The sequence below is a fragment of the Squalius cephalus genome (assembly GCF_949319135.1).
Source record: "Squalius cephalus genome assembly, chromosome: 23".
NCBI classification, from domain to species: Eukaryota; Metazoa; Chordata; class Actinopteri; order Cypriniformes; family Leuciscidae; genus Squalius; species Squalius cephalus.
The window spans coordinates 20,167,150-20,188,588 of record NC_137144.1 but is presented as its reverse complement, the minus strand read 5'-3'; the positions used below and the strand labels follow the sequence as shown (position 1 = coordinate 20,188,588).

The 21,439-nt window shown below is 37.5% G+C and overlaps 1 protein-coding gene across 1 annotated transcript in view; it reads left to right on the top strand.

Annotated features, from left to right (window-relative positions):
• The window catches only part of jph3b (junctophilin 3b), a 35,184-nt gene extending 14,246 nt beyond the window's left edge, over positions 1–20,938 (top strand). Inside the window, exons 3-5 of the mRNA XM_079859335.1 lie at positions 12,008–12,132; positions 13,554–14,524; positions 17,874–20,938. Coding sequence (XP_079715461.1) covers positions 12,008–12,132; positions 13,554–14,524; positions 17,874–17,954 — 1,177 coding nt within the window. The 3' untranslated portion in view covers positions 17,955–20,938. The remainder of the gene's footprint in view (positions 1–12,007; positions 12,133–13,553; positions 14,525–17,873) is intronic.
• Positions 20,939–21,439: the final 501 nt, after the last annotated feature.

The window sequence follows — 21,439 nt, the reverse complement described above, 5'->3', positions numbered from 1 at the left end:
CATCAGAACAAACGCTCCTTCACTGACACCAAAACGAAAATGTGTTCCAACTGACATTATACTGAAGGGGAGAAAGAAAAAAAATATTGTAATTAATTTCAAAACAGTGCTGTTACTGTTAACTGAGACTAAAACTAATCAAAATCATTTTCTAGATAAAGCAGAAATAAAATGTAATTTTTAGATAAAAAAACATAGAAAAACGTACAGAGTTGCATTAGCAACTAACTGCAATAAAATAAGTTGAGGTACTTAAAAAAATATTAAAAATTAAAACTAATAAAAACGACAAAAAAAATAACTAAAATGTAAACTAAAATTAAAATGAAAACTAAAAATATAAAAACAAGCCAATTCAAAATATGAATAAATACTATAGTAGTATAACTAATACTAAAATCATACTGTTTCAAATGAAAATGAAGTCATCATTTACCTCATTTTGTTCCAAACCTGTAGGCCTATGACCTTTTGAAAAACAGCAATGTGAGATTCATGAAAGAATCTTTTTTTTACTCAAGTCTCTAATTGAATCAGTTGATTTGGTACACAAAATGGGTCTGAATGATTTGTTGACAAATGTTTCAATTTGTCAACGAACAACTGATTCAGTTGATTTTCAACTCACTGACTCAGTGATCAGCAGTTTATTTATTAAAATAATGATTTAAATTCCTCACAATAAGCTATCAAATGACTTTAGGAGAAAGTCACGTTTATCGTTTAAAGTGCCCCTATTATGCTATTTTAAAGGTTCCTAATTTTGTTTTGGAGGTCTTCTACAACATGTTTACATGCATCAAATGTAAAAAAAATAAATAAATAAAAACTTTAATTTTCTCATAATATACATTGAACATCAGCACATTTTTCAATGATTCTCAAATGACTCATCAGAAGATTCAGTCTCTCTAAATCCTTCTTTTCCGAGAGCCTGCTCTGGACGTCCTGCTCTAACGTTTACAGCGCAAGTCAGAAACGAAACGCCCATTACCATAACTGAACTTCAGCTCCAGAGGCTTCCTAAAACTCAGTGATTATACACACTGTAAAGACAGTAACGATAGCGTAAATTTTACCATATCAATCCGAGTGCAAGTTCGATGATGAAACATTGGAAGAACTAGTTATTCAACCCAAACCTCCATCACAAGGACAACTTGAGGTTTGAAGTACATTATGAAATATTGCACCTGTAATTCCTCACCATCAGCATTAACAAGTGTATGTCCATCAACAAACCGATGTGTATATTTCTAATTTATTGAGATGTACATGCAGGAAATGTATCATTAACTGTATCAATAACAGCGCATACGTTAGCCGAGCACTAAGGTGAATGACTGATGTAACATTAAAGTTTGTAAAACAAATCTTGCGCCATCCTTTATCATTATTCAAAGTAGCAAGAAAAACAAGCATTTTACATTATTGGACACAATTTTAGGTAATTTTGGGCCCTCAGCTGATTAGCAGTTAGCCGGAGACCTACTCAATATAACACACAAAACTACGTATTTTGAACAAGCGGTAGAAAATATATACATCAATAATTAATCATACTTACAGGTTGTGATTCTGTAAGTTGGTCTAAATAAAGTGGGTACTGTCCCATCTTTAATGAATAGGCGTTTTGTAAATCCCATTAAGACCTCACAGAGATTTGAGAAGCAATCGTCAGAAAAATGAACACAACAAAAGGTTATAATTTTTAACCACTGACTTCACGTCTAAGTGTTTACAAAGAGAATTTGCTTTAGCAGAGCACAAAACAGCGTCTTCTCGACATGTACAAGACGAACCAGCTACGGAAATATTCCGTGATATTCGTAAAAAGCATAATAGGGGAACTTCAAATACTTTTATGGAGCTTTTGTGTTCTCCATTCATTGTAATTGCACGGAAAACAGTGACTAGCACAGTCTAAACAATATCTCTTTTTTGTGTTCCACAGAAGAAATAAAGTAATACCAGTTTGGAACGACATGAGGATGAGTACATAATTTTTCCTTTCTAGGTGAACTATCACTTTAAGCCTCGTTTTGTTTTAGGTAAAAAAGCTAAAGCTAAATCAAAATCTTTCCAAGAACCCAGTGGAGTACGCTGAACGCCCCTGGATAGGAATCACTGGTCTAGTTCAGGTTGTTTACTTTAGGTGACACATAGGTCAGCAGAAGAAAAAGGAGATCGAGATAGGGTTCAGGAAGAGAAACCAGGAGAAAAACGAGGGTGACAGAGAATCAGAAATTTCCGCATTATGCCAAGAGTTCTGGAGACTTGCCGGAGATAGGCAGGCAAAATTGGAACTAAGCCAGTTTGCCTATTTATTTATTTTATCACTCTATCCATTTCAAGCACTCTCAAACCCTCACAAACTCACAGTAGCTTACTGCCTCACACATGTTGTGGACGTGCACTGTGTGCATCCATGTGACCTGCACAGACATGTTAGGAAATGTGTGTGTAAGCACATATGTGAGTTTATATGCTTGCGCCTGCCTATTGATGGCGCCTACATATGTTTGCATTCATACAAACGTGCATAGGTATGCATGTGCTATATTAAGAGCGTCACTCACCCCACAAATCCCACTGACCTCATTATATTCTCAGCAATGCTATCACTACAGCTTAGCACTGCCCCTGCCAACACACACATACACGCATATACACACAGCGCTCTCGCAGCAACCAATGAAATTAAGCTAGAAATGTAGAAATAAATCATTAAATGATTTACACTTTTTTCAGGTTCTAAAGGTATTTATTATTACCTAATTTGCAAACTCTTAAGGAATAAAAACATCAATTTAACATGTTAAATTGGAAATGAACCAGTGTTATTTTAGTTTTATTTATATACCATTATAGTATTTATTAATATTTTAAAGTAGATTTTTTATTTTCATTTTAATTAATTTTAGTTTATGTAATTTTGTTATGCTGTTATGCGCTTCCATTACTATATATATATATATATATATATATATATATTTACTTTTATTTCAGTTTTAGTAGGTTTAGTATTTCAATTACATAGTTTTTTATTTCAGTTTTTTGCCAAAGCAACATTTCAAATTTTCGTTTCAGTTTTTTAAGTTTGTTTTTGATCCAAGATTTTACTTTGCAGTTTTATTTCAACGGAAATTATTTTTAATCAAAAAATAACTCAAAATTTACCCAATTATTTCTTAATGCATGTTTCTGATCTTTATTGTAAATTAATTATTGGTTCATGTTATTCAAAATGATACAAACTACTGTTGTTATTGTTAAACAAAATCCTATTCCACTGAAATGAAGACCTTGCCATCCAAGATAATATAAAATTTTTAAATATTCAATTTTTTTTTATATATATTACTATTTAAAACATATCAGCCATGAAAACATTTGAAGCTTACACATTTGAAACCATGTAATGTAATGTGTAAAAAATTAGGAACACGTGAAAAATGTCAAAAGTCACATGATTTTGTGCCATTTACAAGTCAAATTCATGTTTTTCAAAAGAGACATTCACACATCTAAAATGTAAAAAAAAACGCTAACATTTACAAACTGCTTGATGATGAATTAAAGAAAAAAAGACATTCATACTAAACTTGTACTATTGTGTGTTTGTTGATGGAGAGGGTGGATTCTATTTTTTTAACCATACCTGAAACAATTTACCCTGAATGGATCATTCCTTGGGGTTTGCTCTGTGACCCTGGAGAAGAAAACAAGAAAAGATTGTTTCGAGGAAAAGCCTAATTGCTCTAAAGGGAGTTAGAGTTTGAGAAGAAAGGATTGCTAATGGACTCTCAACTATCAAGCTTACTCTAAAACATTGTTTTTCTCAAAAAACCCTCTCAAACCATGATTTCTCCAAAGCAAGGAGTCATGCCATGCATTTTTATATAATTTTGTTCCCATAAGATCCATTTAAGCAAAAACAGTCATGATTTAGCTTTTCTTAGCAATTTTCCACCCTCTCTTAGACCCTACAAATAGGCTTTGACCCTACGAATAAGCTGTTTTTTTTCTTTCTGTGAATTCTCTCTTTGCATGTGAAATGATAAACAGATTTACAGAGCTTACTGTGGGTTTCATGGCCATGAGTCAAGCTTCTTAACACTGAATACGCGTCATTGACGTTTATGCACTGAAAAAAAACTTAAGGTACAATCAACTTGGCTGTCTTAAGTCATTTCAACTTAAATTACATTAAACTGGCTTAAAAAATGAGTTTAAAACGGTTTAACTTATTTTGATGAGTTGAAGTGATGTAAAAACATATGTTGCCATGACTTACTGATCATGTCATTTTTTACAATGTGGCCGGTTTTACAGTGTGGCAACTTCGTTTCGGGGAGGAACTTTTGAAGAATAATTTAATCTTTTAGTCCAAAAGATTAAGAAAAACTTGATTTCTAATGATATAGTCCTTTTTAAACTATACTTTTATACATTTAAAAAGGGTAGTCTAGAACAGGTCCATCAAGATTTGCCATACAATTCCAAAATATACAAATACAAACACTTCCGGCCAAAATGTACGCAGACACAACACATAACAGGATGCAGGATAGACTAGTGGAGATCTAAACGACTGAGAAGATCACATAACAGTTAATCTGATTAGCTCGCTAGGGTCAACCTGGTCAAAGTAGCTACTACAGTAGACCTGCACTGACGCGCTAACACCGGAAGCAACCGTGACTCATCTGCAACTTAAAGCTTTGTTCTGGTGGTCACGGGGCGGATCATTTGGGCCATCCATAGGACCGTCTTAGTTGTCACAAGAAATCCATCTTTGGACTTTGGTACAAAAGTGTCAGTATATTATTTGACCAAAAAGTGACCACCCACTTTTTCAGAGGCTCTGGTTCTGGTATTGTTCCCATTTATTTTCTTAACATTTCACACACAAAAAAACACCACCACAATTTTCAAAACCTTGAATTAATCCCATCAGCTCTGAATCACAAAATTTAACTCTAAATAAAATGATTCACATTACAACATTTGATTCTGAATGACATTATTGTTATATACATAATATACACTATTATTATAAACGAATTAACTGAGCAAATGAGCACTTATCCTATTAATCTTTTCGAGTAAGAGAATCGACACAACCGGTAACATAAAATCATTGGTCACATATAAAATCATCTATAAGTCATTGTGAACAAATTAACTTCTCATCCTATTAATATTTTTGAATAATGTAAGAAAATAAAAAAGCACTAACATAAAATCACTGACTATAAGTAGTTATGAACAAATTAACTGCTCAATATGAATATTTTTGAATAATGTAAAATAAAATAAAAAACGCTAACATAAAATCAGACTAAGTCATTATGAACAAATTAACTGCTCATCCTATGAATCTTTTGGAATAATGTAAGAAAATAAACGCTGACATATGAAATCTATGACTATAAGTCATTATGAACAAATCCAACTACTCGTCCTATGAATCTTTTTGAATAATGTAACATAAAAAAATGCTAAGATAAAATCTATGACTATAAGTGATTGTGAACAAATTAACTACTCATCTTATCAATCTTTCCGAATTATGTTATAAAATCAACAACAACAAAAAAAAAAGCCAGATCTAAAACCATTCACTATAAGTCATTATGAACAAATTAACTCTGTTCTAACTGTAAGAGAATCAACAAAAATGCTAACAAATAAAATAATTGACTGTACTGCAAGTCATTGGCTAAAATTATTAAATACAATATTTTAGAGATGTGCAACAAAATTTTCAAATATATACAAATATAAAAGTAAATTGACAGTGTAGAGAGACTGATTTGATTACCTCAATCACAATACTTCATGGGCCTGAGTCTCATTTAAATCAGAATGCCATGATTCCATCACTAATTGATGGATCTTGTGGTATTTTACTAGGAGTTTGACAATAAACAGATTGAAAAAATATTGACTTGTGGCTTCTACTGAAGCGTATCGTCATTGCTTGATCACAGAGATCAAGGTCGGTCTGAGTTGAAAGTTTTGTATCTTTGTATGGAGAAAATGAATGAGATTTTTATTTTTTACTTACGGAACCAGATTGTTGTGTTGTGCTGTATTGGCATTGATGCTTAAACGTGGATGGTCATACTGTATGTTAATGTGCTTGTGGTTTTGATGTCATAAACATTTCTAAATGACCCACACCATTATGGACTGGGGCGAATGCTTTGCATTGTGAATATTACCATATATTAGCTCTTTTTATGTCAAAAATGCAAGGAAAATCCTGTTTACTATTATAAATGCCTTTAAATTAAGGTGACTGGAAGATCCATCTTTTTAAATTGATGGTGTAGATGCACTGTAGGTTATGGATGTGTGAATGTGATCCTAAAAAAGAAGGCCGGGTGTTCAGATCATTTAGTGAAGTCACGCGAGTAGGAGAATGTGAATGAGAGGCAGGGCTTTAGAAAAAAAAGAGTGCGTGTGTATGAAAGAGAGTGAAAGAAGCCATGGGAGGTGCCTGCACGTGTCTGAGTGTTGAGAGGAAGGACGGAAGAAAAAAAGAGAGTGAGAATCTGTGTTAGCGTCAGAGAAGGGTGAGAGAGTTTGCACGTGGATGAGTGTTAAATATATGTTTAAAGAGATAGTTCACCCAAAAATGAAACTCATTTGATTCAGAATGCTGGTTCAAATCCAAATGATTTACTTTCTTGAGTGGAACACAGAGTCATATTTTTTTTTAAATATCCTGGCTACTTTTTTCTCAATCTAATGAAAGTGAATGGGGATTGGAGATGACAAGCTCAAAAGAAAAGACTAGGGCTGTCAAACGATTAATCGCGATTAATCGCATCCAAAATAAAAGTTTGTGTTTACATAATATATGTGTGTGTATGGAGTATAATTATTTTCTATATATAAATACACACACATGCATATATATTTAAGAAAAATGTGTTATTTATATATAAAATATTTATATATAATATAAATTATATATAATATAAATATATATACACAGTATATACATGCAAATATTTCTTAAATATATACATGCATGTGTGTGTATTTATATATAGAAAATAATTATACACCGTACACACACATATATTATGTAAACACAAACTTTTATTTTGGATGCGATTAATCGCGATTAATTGTTTGACAGCCCTAGAAAAGACACAATTGAGGGGAAATTGGTGTGTGTTTTTTTTAAAACAATTGACAATATAATAATTCAATATAATAATTCAATAAATAATAATTTAAATATAATTTTTCCAATGACGTATGAAAAAGTAACTTTATTAAAGATATACTACAGACCAAAGGTTTAATGTTTTTTTATGCTCACAAAGGCTGCATTTATTTGATCAAAAACAAAGTAAAAACAGTAATACTGTGAAATATTATTACAATTTAAAATAACGAAATATATTCAAAAATGTTTCAAAATGTAATTTATTCCTGTGATGCAAAGCTGAATTTTCAGCATCATTACTCTAGTCTTTAATTTGACATGATCCTTCAGAAATCATTAAAGGGGGGGTGAAATGCTCATTTTCACTCAATCTCCTGTTAATCTTGAGTACCTATAGAGTAATATTGCATCCTTCATATCTCCAAAAAGTCTTTTGTTTTATTAAATTTTTAACAGAAAGATTGGCTGTACCGAGTCTTTCCGGAAAAAACCGAGCGGCTGGGGGCGGGCCGTGTGGGCGAAGCTTAGCTGTGCTAACGCGCCAAGCTAGTGACAACACATAGAGACATTTGTTCAACAAACAGTTTTACTCACCGTCCGGTTCCAACGCACGACCGCAAAACTTTATCATTGTGACTGCTCGATCCTTAAGCATTAGACGATCTGCAAATCCGTGGATCTGGGCTTTGTTTATAAAACAATCATCGTCGAAATGCAGGGAACAACAGTCTTACAACACAACTCCATTTATGCTCAGGAAAACAAACTCCATCCACGGGTTCCTTAACGCTGGGTTCTTTGGGAATCTGTGCAGGGTTGTCTTGCCCTGGCAACCAAAAACACACTTCTTTGGTGACATTGACTTCCCAAAAGCCGGGCAGGGCGCTTTGATGGCGAACTGCTTTCACTCTCTTGCTCTAGTCTACGAGTGCGCGCGCGGCCGCGATCTTACCGGAGAAGTGCCCTTAGAACCCATATAAGGAAATTCCGCCCTATCTTACGTAAGACAGAGCCATACTCGAAAAAAACTTTCCGAAACTTGTGACAAACCGGAAGACCGGATTTTTGTTCCAAAAATACTCCTTCAAACGTACAACTTAGTTTTTGAAACTTTGTCCATGTTTAGCATGGGAATCCAACTCTTTACCAGTGTAAAAAACTCAGTATGCATGAAATAGCATTTCACCCCCCCCCCCTTTAATGTTCTTATTATTATCAATGTTGAAAACAGTTGTGCTGCTTAATAGCTTTGTGGAAACAATGATTCCTTTTTTTCAGGATTCGTTGATGAATAGCATTTATTTGAAATAGAAATCTTATAATGTCAAAGTCTTTACTGTCATTTTGGATCCATTTAAAGCATCCTTGCTTAATAAAAGTAATATTTTTTTTCAAAAACAGACAATTCTCTGAAAACAAGGCTTTTTTTTTTTTTTTTTTTTGCTTCTTAAGTTAATGCATCATGTATTAAGATATATATATATATATATTTTAAAATATATATATATATCTTAATGCATCATGTATTAAGATATATATATATATATTTTAAAATGAGAGCAAAAAAGAGTGGCCAGGTTATTCTTCAGAAAGTTTACTTTATGTGTTCAGTGGGAGAAAGTAAGTCAGTTGGGTTTAAAACAACACAAGGGTGAATAAATGAACTCATTTTTTGCTGAACTATCCCTTTAACTGTGTGAGTTAGCGGGACTTGCTGTGAAACAGCGTTTAGTCTCTGTTTCCATCAGAAAGTGTGTAGAAACATTGCTACTGTTCAGCAGTATATAAATAGAACGGTAACCAGCACAGCTCGACCCAGACTCACAGCGCCTATGGATCAGGATCCAGTGTGTGTGTGTGTGTGTGACCATACCATTTAGAAGCCCTCTATTAGTGAATGGACGTTTCTCACATCCAGCCCTCACTCTCTGACTGTACTCTCAACACCTCCAGAAGCATCCCACAATCCTCCTCTCATTCTCCTCTGTTATCTAATTGTTTGTCCTTTTTATACCCCACGCCATCTTATTCTCTCCCTCACTTTCTCTCCTCTGCCGTTGCCAGGACAACCGGCAAGGCACGGGGTGAATGCAATCCTAAGATCTCTTCATCCGACCTGCCTCACCGTAGCTCACCGTCACACACTTGAATGCTCTCGCGCCCACATATTCTGACCACACCACCCGCTATAACCCCATTTAAACACACAAACACACTTTCTTGCACAAACATGCACTTGGTTTGGCTGGCTGGGTGAAGACAGCCTAGAGCAGAGAGGAAGAGGGTGCAATCGATGAGCATCGACATGCAATACTGCACCAAGACAGCCACTGCACAAACAAGCAGAGAACGAGACCAGGGAGAAAAAGTTCAGTGAGAAAGGGAGAGCATCTTCATACCTGGGCTTTGTGTGGTCCACTCACATGAACAATCTCTCTGTGGCAGAATGCAAAACTTCAAGTCTGTCGAAACAACAAGTGTTCATTAAAAATCTGAAAATAAGTACAATTAAGTATTTTTGTTTTATTTTCCAGCACAAGTATTATATTTTAAGATTTATTCAATAGCATATACTGATATTTGAATAATTTATTAATTGTCTAATAATATAGGAATTGTTATTTTAGAATAATTTAGATACTATTATAGTTTTTATCAATTGTTTTTTATATTTTCCATTTTCATTTTAGTTTTAGTTATTTTAGTAAATCAAGTTAAAATGTGAAATAAGTTTAAGCTTTATAGATTTGATTTAATTTCAGTTAACATTTATTTTATTTCAAGTAACGGAAATGTATTTATGGTTTTAGTTTAAGTTTGAGTTTTAACTATAATAACCCTGATTAATACAACTTTAATTAAATGATTAAATAAACTACTAATAACAAACAATTTCAAACTAACAAAAATTAAATAATGAATCCTTTAATGTTAAAATTTACTCAATAAAATGTAATATTTTATTAATAATTTAATAAATATTTAATATTTTCCTATAGTGCAGAATTTTGCCTCTCAAATCTAATTTTATATTTACTGGAAAACTGGGCAAAAATACTGATTAAGAAATGATTTGTTTTGCAGTACGCAATCCCACATGTCAGCATGATGCTGTGCGTCATCATCATGCAAAGTCGAAGTCTCGATCGCACACAGGTAAAACAGAAGGCTGTGATGAATGGGGAATCACACATTAAAAGGCGAGGTTGTGAACGCTAGCTATCTTTTATTCTCTTAGACACAGAGCACATTGATTTCCTCAGTGAATTATTTAGCAGCCGAAGCAAGCACTGTTGCCTGTTCTTAAGGTGAAGATGCACAGGGCAACTTTTTGGGCAATGTTGCCGTCAACGGGCAACCAGATGAGACACGGGCCCACGACCGATAAAAATTATCCAGATAGAAATGTATTGCTCATATTCAAAGGGAAAGTGCCCAAGCAACAATCGCTCGACAAGATTGCCCAGCAACATTGCTCAAAAAGTTGCCCTGTGTATCATCACCTTTAGAGGTCCAGATGGGAATTAGCAAACAGTACTTGTGTATTGTAGAGGATAATTGTAACATTTTGGAGGGGCTGGCTTATTTGTTCAGAAAATGTTTAGCTTGAAGCTTTCAAATTTTGCCTCAAACTAAATTAAAAAAAGTTCCTGGAGAATTCTGCAACCATTTGACAGCATGTGATATTTACATTTAAATGTGGGTATTTAAACTGCAGTAAAGTTGGTTTAACAGATCATGAAGTAGAGACTTGGCAAGTTCACAGAGTTAAAACAAGTTAGAATTACAGTGTCAGAAAGGCATGACTCTGTGGAGTCCCGAGAGCGTCTCTCTGAGAGAGGATGTGTGAAGCTGTGTAATTGTTTGCCTTCAGCCTGTATTTATCGTCAACCCTTGGATAATCGGAGTGTCACGATCTTGGTGAAGCATGTGCCTTATAAACTTAATGACCAGATTGATCATTGGCTAAACCATGTACTTATGTGCATTTTGCTGTGGTCTGCCTCATAAAGCAAGGTTTTCCCAGATAAAAACCAAACAACAAAAACACCATCCATAAAACATGTTAAAACTATAATGGTAAGTGTATACTTTTGCAATCGGATTACTGAAATTTCAGTGTAAAACTTTCAACCCTCATGTTGTGTTCGGGTCATTTGGACCTGGAGAGGATTTCCCGAAAATGCTATTTAAAGTTATCGCGTTGGAATAAAACTTACTGATTTTACTCACCCAGGGTATAACTACCTCGCCCAACAATTTTTGAGAATTTTTCAATTCTTTGTGATTATTTCCCCCACCTTGTTACAACTTGTGATGTTCCTGGTAAGAAATTACCGGCCTACAAAAAATTGCTTATAAATCTCTCATTATTCCATATTATCTCCATATATTGGATTCAATCTTTTTGTCAACTTGTTTTCTTTCAATTAGGACAGGTTTTGTATTTCTTTTTGAAACTGATTGATCGTAGGCCTCCTTTAACTGAGCTTATGCCCCTTTTTTGACCAAAAATAAAAGCATTATTTGTGGGTAATGTTGCCATGAATGAATGGGGGAAATGGAAAATAAGATAAACATTTAGTGTTCAGGAGCATGTTAATCATGTTCATGTTCACATATTAACATGAGTGCTTGCAAAGATAAAAGCCTCAGACCTGTGCATGGATACACACACACACACACACACACACACATAAACAAACTAACTATTTGCAAGACGGGCTGGGCAATGCAAGACCACCAGCCCTGTCCTTTTCTAACCCTGTCTTTCTCTCTACATATAAACCGCTTTGGCCCGGACCACAACATCCACAGGACAGCTCACGCCAGAGGGAAAGCAGACGCCGCGACAACGGCAGCGCAGAAAGCCCAGGAAGAGAGCAGGCTGGCCCGCATCACCGCCAAAGAGTTTTCTCCTTCTTTCCAGCACAGAGGAAACAGTGAGTGCAACCAGCCGAGTCTGGAGACTAAAAATAACTGGGACTTCAAACTGTTTGACAGTACGACTAAGCTTTTACGGTTCACTGCGAATGCTAAATATGCCAATTAGTTAACTTTACAAACACTCGCCAACCGTGATTTGAAAGCTGCAAATATTATTCACAGATTTCTAGATGACTTACAATTTAGTGCTTGCGAGCAGCAAGAGGTAGATGTACACGTTAGTAATAGCTCAGTGTAGGAACAACAGAGTGACGGTGAAAGCGTCCATGTGCGTACATGTAGGTGCCGGATGGGTTCAGGGCTGTAGGGGTCAATGCTCCTACCGTGCCGTGCGGGGGGAATGAGTGATAGAAGAGGCAATAAGAAGATAAGGGGAGGTCAGCGCTGACCTTTCCGACAAGCCCACGCGAAGCTAGCCGACATACACAATGAAATTTATGCATGCACACACAATACCCCCACACACATATTCACACCACCCACACACATAAACACACATACTGTAAACGCAGTCACTCTTTCGGTCGCTGTCACACCCCCACACATTGGCAGAATTTATGCCAATCCCATCACAAAACACCCCTTTACAGGAGAGCTATAAGCACACACGCTGTGCTGGATCAGTGTATGAGACCTCCTGGAACGGTTGATATTTCTAAATGATAAATTTACGTCATGTGATGACCTTAGAGATGTTAGGACAAACTTGGCTGAGATGTGCTGACTTGCAACAGATTTGTAAATTATGTTTACAGTTGCAATACAAGCCTTTATAAGGTTAAGTTGAAAGTTATGTACGTACAGGCGCATAGGGATGAAATCTTCATTCTCATTAGCCGAGCTGATTCGAGCAGCCATGGTGCTGACTCAGGAAATATTTGATAAGTTAAACTGTACTACCAGGAATGGTTCATGTGCTTCAAGCAATCAAGCGAGGTACAGGAATAATTCACCCCCAAAATAAAAATTCTGTTATGATTTACCCTTATGTTGTTCCAAATCCACCAACCAAGCTGTTATTTTTTTCTGTGGAACACAAAAGGAGAATTACTGAAGAATCTTCTTGCCGTTCTTTTTTCATATATCTACAGCTTAAAGTGACCATACCATCAAAAAGACTGTAAAAAACATAAGGGATGCACCAATATTAAAATTCTGGCTGATATGATAAGCTGATAGTTGTTTTCATGTCTCATAGCCATTAACTGATTAATGGTAGATATATAATTCTAACCATTTTGGCTAAATAAAATACTCCAAATTCATTTTAAATCCTAAAAGTGAATTAAGACAGATGGAAGCTTCTTCAAGAGCATGTTCCTATCCCATACACCCCCTTTTCAGTACATCTCAAGCATGTGGCATGACTACATGTTTTAAAATTAAAACTTAGACTTGTCTCTATGTCTTCGTGTAGGAGTGGAGTGCCAGCGACCCAAACAGCAGAACTCGAGTGAGAACGACGTGGAAGTGATCTCCAGTGGGACTGCGGACAGCACTGAGCTCTATATGAAGGGCTCCACACCTCCAGACCTGACCCCAGACATTAGCCCTTCTCCCAGCCGGCCCTCCACACCTCCCCGAAGCCCGACCACCAAATCTTCCCACCGCACCAAAAATGCCCGCTTTCTGCGACAGACTGCAGTGGACGAGGAGCGCGGGGGAACACAAGAGATCCAGGTGCTGATGGAGGGGAGAGGTGGTGGTGGTTCGGGTGGAGGTGGAGAGTACCTGAGGGCTAACAGCTGGAGTGAGGACAAGCGTGCCTCTCGTGGGGGCAGTAGTAGAGGCGGCAGTCGTGGCAGCAGCCGCTCTACAACCCCTTCTGTACAGGACGAGGTGCGGGTTGGGGCGGCACGGGCCAACGGCCACAAGCACGCCTCCAATCATAAGCCTCGAGACCACAGCTCCTCCAATCACAAAACGCCACGGGAAAGAAGGCCAGACGGACCCTCTGCTTCCTGGACGTCTCAGCGGGTACAAGGGGACAGTTTGGCTCACTCCCGTCTCCTAGAGCAGGACGAGGAAAAACTGAGCAATTATGAAATGGAGATGAGGCCGTTACAGCCAATGGACTCCCATAACTCCCAGAAGCCCTATGGGCACGGGGAGGAGAGGCCTGGTCACTCGGAGTCCCGAGCACATACACTACAGCGACGAGGTAAAAATCGCGACCGGGAGCGGGACGTTCGTGATGCCTCAGGGCCCAGGGATGCCCGGGAGGGGCCGGCTCCAGACTCAGTGCAAAAGTTGGACAGTCTACGAGTGGGGGAAAAGTTAGAGGCACGGCCCCTCCGCAGGGACCTCACACTCTCACCCCCACAGAAATCCCCACCTATTGCACTACAGCACGAAGACGAGAATCAGTCTCAGCTCAAAGTGAACTCGGTAAGTGAAGATGCACTACACTGAACACAGGGAGAGTTAACCCAAAATGAAAAGTTCTGGTATCATTTACTCACCCTCAAGTTGGTCCAAATCTGTTTGACTTTCTTCTGTGCAACACAAAAAGAGAAATTGTTAAAGACTCAAGCTTTAAAGCTTTAAAAAGGATGCTAAACACCATAAAAGTACGGCAAAAGTGGCCCTTGTGAGTTCTGAGTGAGAAATGACGGAATCTTATGGCAGGGGTATCCAATCCTGCTCCTGAAGGGCTAATATCCTGCAGTGCTTAGTTTCAACCTGGCTCAACTCACTTGCCTGGACATTTCTAGTAACTCTGAAGACCTTGATTAGTTCAGGTGTGCTTTATTATGACTGTATCTAAGGCCATGTTTACATCTGATATTAAGAAGCATTTGTCAATCCGATCTCAAGTGGACGAAGCTAAATCGAAGAAATCAGGACAGAAGTGGTCAAAAATGGACAAAAGAAACTGATTAAAACACCAGGTGTAAATGGGAATGTGTCTCCCTCGTCTACTTGTAAGCCGATCGACCAAAACGCATAAGCTCAACAGGATTGTGGCCCTCCAGGAGCAAGATTGGACGTAACAATTTTATGGTGTTTTTGTATCCATTCATTGTATTTGCAAGGACAAAAGTGACAAGTACAGTCTTCAGAATGTCTCTTTTTGTGTATTTCATGGAAGAAAGAAAGTCATATGGGTTTTGGAAAAACATGAGGGTGAGTAAATGACAACAGAATCTTAATATTTGCCCAATAAATTGTGCAATAAAACACTTGAATATTGAATCATAAAATGTAATTATACTATATTAAAACAGATTGAATACATTTCTAATCAAATGCAACCGCACCAGATGTTTTAGTATGCATCGGTGCCTGAGAACGCATGGGTAGGAAGAATAACCTCCACAAACATAGTGTAGGCGTTCGGAGTCCCAATGGAACATAGGAGCCGACAACAGCCCAAGACACATAACCTGCACACATATCCAAACTTCAAACTGTCCCCTTCCACTGCCTAACGGCCCTACGATCTCTTGCTGCACTAAGAACACCTTGGTAACAGCAAATTGGCAAAGTGGCTCCTTCCACAACGCAGCCCTGCATTGGCTGTCCCACACTCTGTTGCTAGGGAACAGCTTATGCCTTGCTCGGGTTGTGGCCAATCAAATGACAAGACTGAGTTCTAGTAAGGAGGGGGTTTATGTTTGTAGCTGCAGAGAGGCAAGCAATGCAGCAGACTTGTGTAAGACAGGTTAACATGAAACAGAAACAGCTAGTCCTACTTCAGGAATTAACAAACACTGTCAATGCTTTTAACAACATTTATACATTCCCAAAATATCTAAACAACTGATTAGCTTAGCACAGCAGGAAGAAGAACAGGTCCTAAACAGGGCACAACTGTCTGACCATACAATAAAACAACTGTGGAGAGCAAAATGTGGTTGTTCAACAGGAAGATGTGCTAAATGTGACTATGTAAGATATGATTGTCCTAATTCAATGTGCAAAATCAACGCTCACGGCATCTTCTTAACAGTACTGTGTCCGGTTCGCTTGTCACAGCCTAATTTCATGCCTCACATGTGTCTTGCATGTGCAGCGCGCGTGTCCCTCTGCTCAACGGTTGTAAACATTGTCCACGATACGCTTACATGAGCCCATTAATTACAAAAGCGTGCTCGACAAACGGAGCTCTTTGCAAATACGTTTGTCCTTACGAGGGCTGGCACAATGCAGTACAGACTCTCATTTCCATTCAGATAATACCGTATCTCTACGGTGAGCCGAGGGGAATGGAATAATCATGCAGGCTTTCTTTAAACACGCACTGTAGTGCGCAAGTGTGTTTTGAAGTGAATCTAGGACTCTAGTATGTTGACTGCTTAATACACTGAAGAGCAAATTCACTAAACAGTTGCACAACTTTAGCATGTGATATTTCAGTGCAATTTCACTGCGATATTCACGCAACAGCTTGAGTATTTCTGTCGTTGTCATTCTTTATCAGTGCAAACTGATGCAAACTGATTCCTTTCTATGCAAATTAGGTTTATTGAGTGCAGTGTATTCACAAAAGTGAGAACTACTTGCACTAATGTTAACTATTTGCAGCACTCCCACAACCAACTAAGATTGAGAAGAGCGCTATAACCAACTAATATCCAGACACAGAGTGTAGTCAAGTGCACTTTTGGGCATTTTAAAGAGCTTGTTTAGGGGCCTAGACTGTAGTTGTAATGCAATGTTGTAATGTCCCAGGAAAGTACACCTGACAGCTGCATAACTCCACAACATGGCAATTTTGGTACATACAATTCTGACTATAGATGTTCATAAAAATCTGTAAGGTTTGCTGTGATTATGTGTAGGGTAAAACCCAGAATATACTTTGATTTTAATGCATACACTATGGTTTGTGAGTGACGTAAATTTCAACATCAGCATAGTACATGCGCAGACTGATTTTTCTAATCGTGCATAATCTGTAAACTCAGCTTGCACCACCCCATTGATTTTTTTGTTGTTGTTGCACTAATTAGTTTGTCTACAAGGTGCTAAAATTGTGCCAGCCTATTGTTTCAAGGTTAAAAAAAGAAAAGGAAGAGATGGAACGATGTCAACAAACTACTGGAAACAGCAACAACAACAGACAGCCGCATTTACAAGCGCTTGTGTGAGGGGGTTAAGAGATATCTGCAAGTAGTTTAAAAGAGTACATAGAAATGTGTATCAGTCATAACTTCTGGAGAGAAATAGCGCAGACACTGGACAAGGTTGAAACTTTCAAGTGGGCATGTTTCAAGCGATTTACTTGACGTGTTTAAGCTATGCGTTCGGCTGCATCCATAGATTAAGCGTTCTTATCAAAACTAAAGTATACTTTAAGCTTGAGCAACTTGGATATGGTATAGGCTATGTTAGCGAATGCTAAGCTAGTGCACTAAGTGATTAGTTCACCTCCTACTACAAAAAAAAAAAAAAATAGAAATGTTTAATTTTTACTATCTATTGCTTCAGACATTAATTGTCATAATAATTTAGTTCAGACTAAAGTTCATTTGTAGGATTTCTAATCAGGCACTAAATAGAGTACTAATTAAAGGCTCTTTCAGCAAATAAAATCGTTTTGGGGTCCTTGTTGTGTAATTACACATTGTGTTTAGCACAGATTTTTGAGCGTGTTTGCACTGTTACTCGATTCTCATTATTCTTTAGTGAATCAAGATAGACAGCATGCCAATAAACACTATTAGTTTTTAGTGAAATCCACACTGTGTAAACAAATACTGACCTTTCTCTTTTTCTCTTTCTCATTCAACAGGGCTCCAACTCTATTCTGGTAGTCATGGTGATTTTGCTCAACATTGGAGTCGCCATTTTGTTTGTCCATTTTTTTATTTAAACTCTGCATTGCCTATCAATTCCTCTTGTCCAGCTACACTATCATCAAATCAATACTAGTATCATCACGACTGATCTGGTTCCGGCCCGTTTTTTTAAAACAAACAACCAATGTACTTCTATCGAAGTTACAGCATGTCAGTAAGAGGACTGAGGAAGGCAACAACACAAAACTGGGCTCAGCGGTTCTGTCTGCTTTTCTGTCTCCAAAGAGCTCGTTTTGATTTCTTAATTTCCTTTTTTTTTTTAAATCTGAAATAGTTACAAGCATCCTTTTGAACTTCTAGTTTTATCCTATGTATTCACTCACTCATTAATGCTGATATAAATTGATATACTTGTTTCTCTTTTTTATTTCATATTCTTACTTGCCTTTTTCTTGACAATGCTGGTGGCTTTTCTCGGTTTTCATTTGGTTTTTGGTTTGTATTTGGGTGTTGGACTCAATTGAACGGTGGCTTTGGTGAGGGAGGGTGTGCAAGGTGGCGTAAGGGTGAAGGGAGACCACCATCAACATCTTTTCGGGTGATGGCAGCGTTACACAGCTATGATGTCAACAGGTTCAAAGTGATGGGAAACGGCCCCTGTCTAACACCACCCGCCTCCCTCGCGCACCACTCCTAAGCATTGCTTATGTTTTTCCATGTCTTTGTTTTTGTCACTCATCGGAATAACATGCCAAGCGCTCCTCTCATTTCCTGTACACCTCCATTTTCCTTCTGTGTGGTACGTCAAATACCAGTAGACCCCAGAATGTCATGGTGGGCCTGAAATGAGAATTAAAGACACTTTTTAATGATAATGGACCTAAACTGAGGCTATAAAGCTTTTTGATCTCTAAACACCTGTACATTTGCCTCAATATGTTGCGCATGTCAAAAAGAAATCGGCTAAACAAGCACAACCACACCAAAGTGGGTTAGTAAAAGTTCAAGTCTGATAACCACAGAGACTGTGGTTTCTGCATTTGCAACATTTGCACTCGGGCGAATCTGACCCATATGCATTTGGAAAAATTCCCAGATGCAAAAGTTCTACGATCTGAAAGGGCTTTGTCATTAATCTTACTCCAAATTTCAGCAAAATAAATCTTAACATAGTTTGACTCATTTATCTTTTCATAAACATGTCCTGCATGTTAGATTATACTCTGTACATTCAACAAAACGTAGCATGGGTTTGATCTTCGGAGGCACTTTCCTAAGTTTGATCTTTTTTCGCAGAATTCTATGTTATTTAAACATTGTTCGAATGTTGTATGAGGGCTAGCACATGACATTCTGTGAGGTCATCATTATAAACCTCTACCCCTCCTACACTCTCTTTGATGAAATCACGAGAACGTGCGAGCACCTGCCAACCTCACCATGCACACCTGAAAGCCATGCTGCGCGAGATGCTGGTGTTCCCGACCAGACATTCAAGAGACTGTTAACGTTTTTTTCCCAACTGCTGCTTTCAAAAAAACTAATATTTATTGATAAAAGAAAAAAAAAAAACTTTTTTAGCTATTTGCAAGACGTCTGAAAAATGCCGACTGCCTTGTTTTTCTAAAAGTAAAAGAAAAAAACAAAGTTGCATGCTAATGTATGTTTTAGTTTTGTATAGATAATCTTATCGGGAAAAAAACATGGAAAAGTGTGATAGCAGTTTTGGACACGTTGTAAAAACAGATTTCATTCGGACTTGCATCAAAATGTTCATAAATTCGTGAGTAGGCTATTGTACGAATTGGCTATGAATTCATATGACCTCATTCGTAAGAAAATTTATGATTTGTTGGTAAAACTTCACCATAAAGGCCGACCCCTAAAACAAACACTTAAAGGGATAGTTCACCCAAAAATTATTATTATGTCATAATTTACTCACTCTCATGTCGTTCCAAACCTGTGTGCATTTCTTTGTTCTGCTGAACACAAAAGAAGATATTTTGAAGAATGTTTGTAACCAATCAGTTGTGGGGCACGACTCACTTCCAAAAATACTATGGAAGTCAATGGGGCCCATCAACTGTTTGGTTACCGACATTCTTCAATATCTTCCTTTGTGTTCAGCAGAAGAAAGAAATGCACACAGATTTGGAATGATGACAGAATTTTCATTTTTGGGTGAATGTTGTTCCTTCAAAGGAACGTAAGCAGACCCTATGAAAACGTACGAATGAGATTATCACCAATTGTCCAACAAACTTTCATAAGTGTTGAAATCTTTTACCTTATTGGCCAACGGCATGATACACAGTGGAACAGGTCTGATCGGGCATGCCAATGATGAACCCGAGGTCCAAGTGCTGGTCCCGGCATCCAGAGGCCTTTCCGCCCCAAAATCAGAGACGAAACTAAAACAATCAAAGAGAGGTGTTTTGTTTATTTTTTTATAGCCAGCTAACAGAACGTAAAGACTGAGATGTTTTTATAGCATGTGTATATGGGCTTGTACTCTCCCCCTTGAGTCTGTCCTCCTGGCAATGATTCACTCACAGTTTGTGTACTCTTTCTCTATCCCTCTTTCTCGCCCTTCCTTCCCCATATTTCTCCGTTTCTCTATCCAGCCGGTAAAAAAAAAGAATAGTAAAGGTCAAAAAAAATGAAATGTACAAATGACAACTATGCTGATGTAAAGGAACGCAAGCTGGGGGCCCAAATGTATGGAGTTGTGCATTTGCTCACCTCGAGTCCTTGGGTTGGTCCAGGAAGTTTGCGAATTGCTGACTGGCTCACTTTGAAACCACAACGGCTGTATGTGACGGGGATGGTGGGATTCCAAAGGGTCTTTGAAGCAGGGAGTTGCTGCAGTTGACCCGCACCGCCGGCTCTTGTACCGTTTGGCCTGGATGTATCCGTCACCCTATGCGCCTATAGCATGCCCAAGCATGCCCAGTTCTTTTATCTCTCTCTTCCTCTATCATTCAGTTCTTTACTTTACCTGGGGGTCTGTTTCTTTATGAGTTATATGGAGAAAATAATGAAAGTGTTTGAAAGTAAGCACTTGTGTTGTGGTTATTGAGTCTGGGTTTTTGTTTCTGCTGTCTTTCTCTGTATCTATTACAAAAGTAACAAGCGGTCACGTGGTGATGCATTTACAGAAGATGGGAATGATATTGTGGGGGGGAAAAAAATCATTGGGTCAAGCTGACAAAAAAAAGTCATGTTTCACCCCAAAACAAAAAAAATAAAAAGAAATTATATATCTGGATACAGACAATGAAAACTGTTTACACTTTATTTTACAGTGTCCTTGTTACATGCTTTACATGTACTTACCATAGTAATAACAGTAAATTGTGCATAATTACATGCAACTTCCCCTCAACCAAATCCTAATCCTGCCCTAACCCTATAGTAAGTGCATGTAGTTAATTAATATTACTCAGTACCTAAATATATAATTACACTGTAACAATGACACCTTAAAATAATGTGTAACCAGATATTTTTAACTGTGAGATTATTTATGGCAATTAAGATATCAATGCACTCTCCC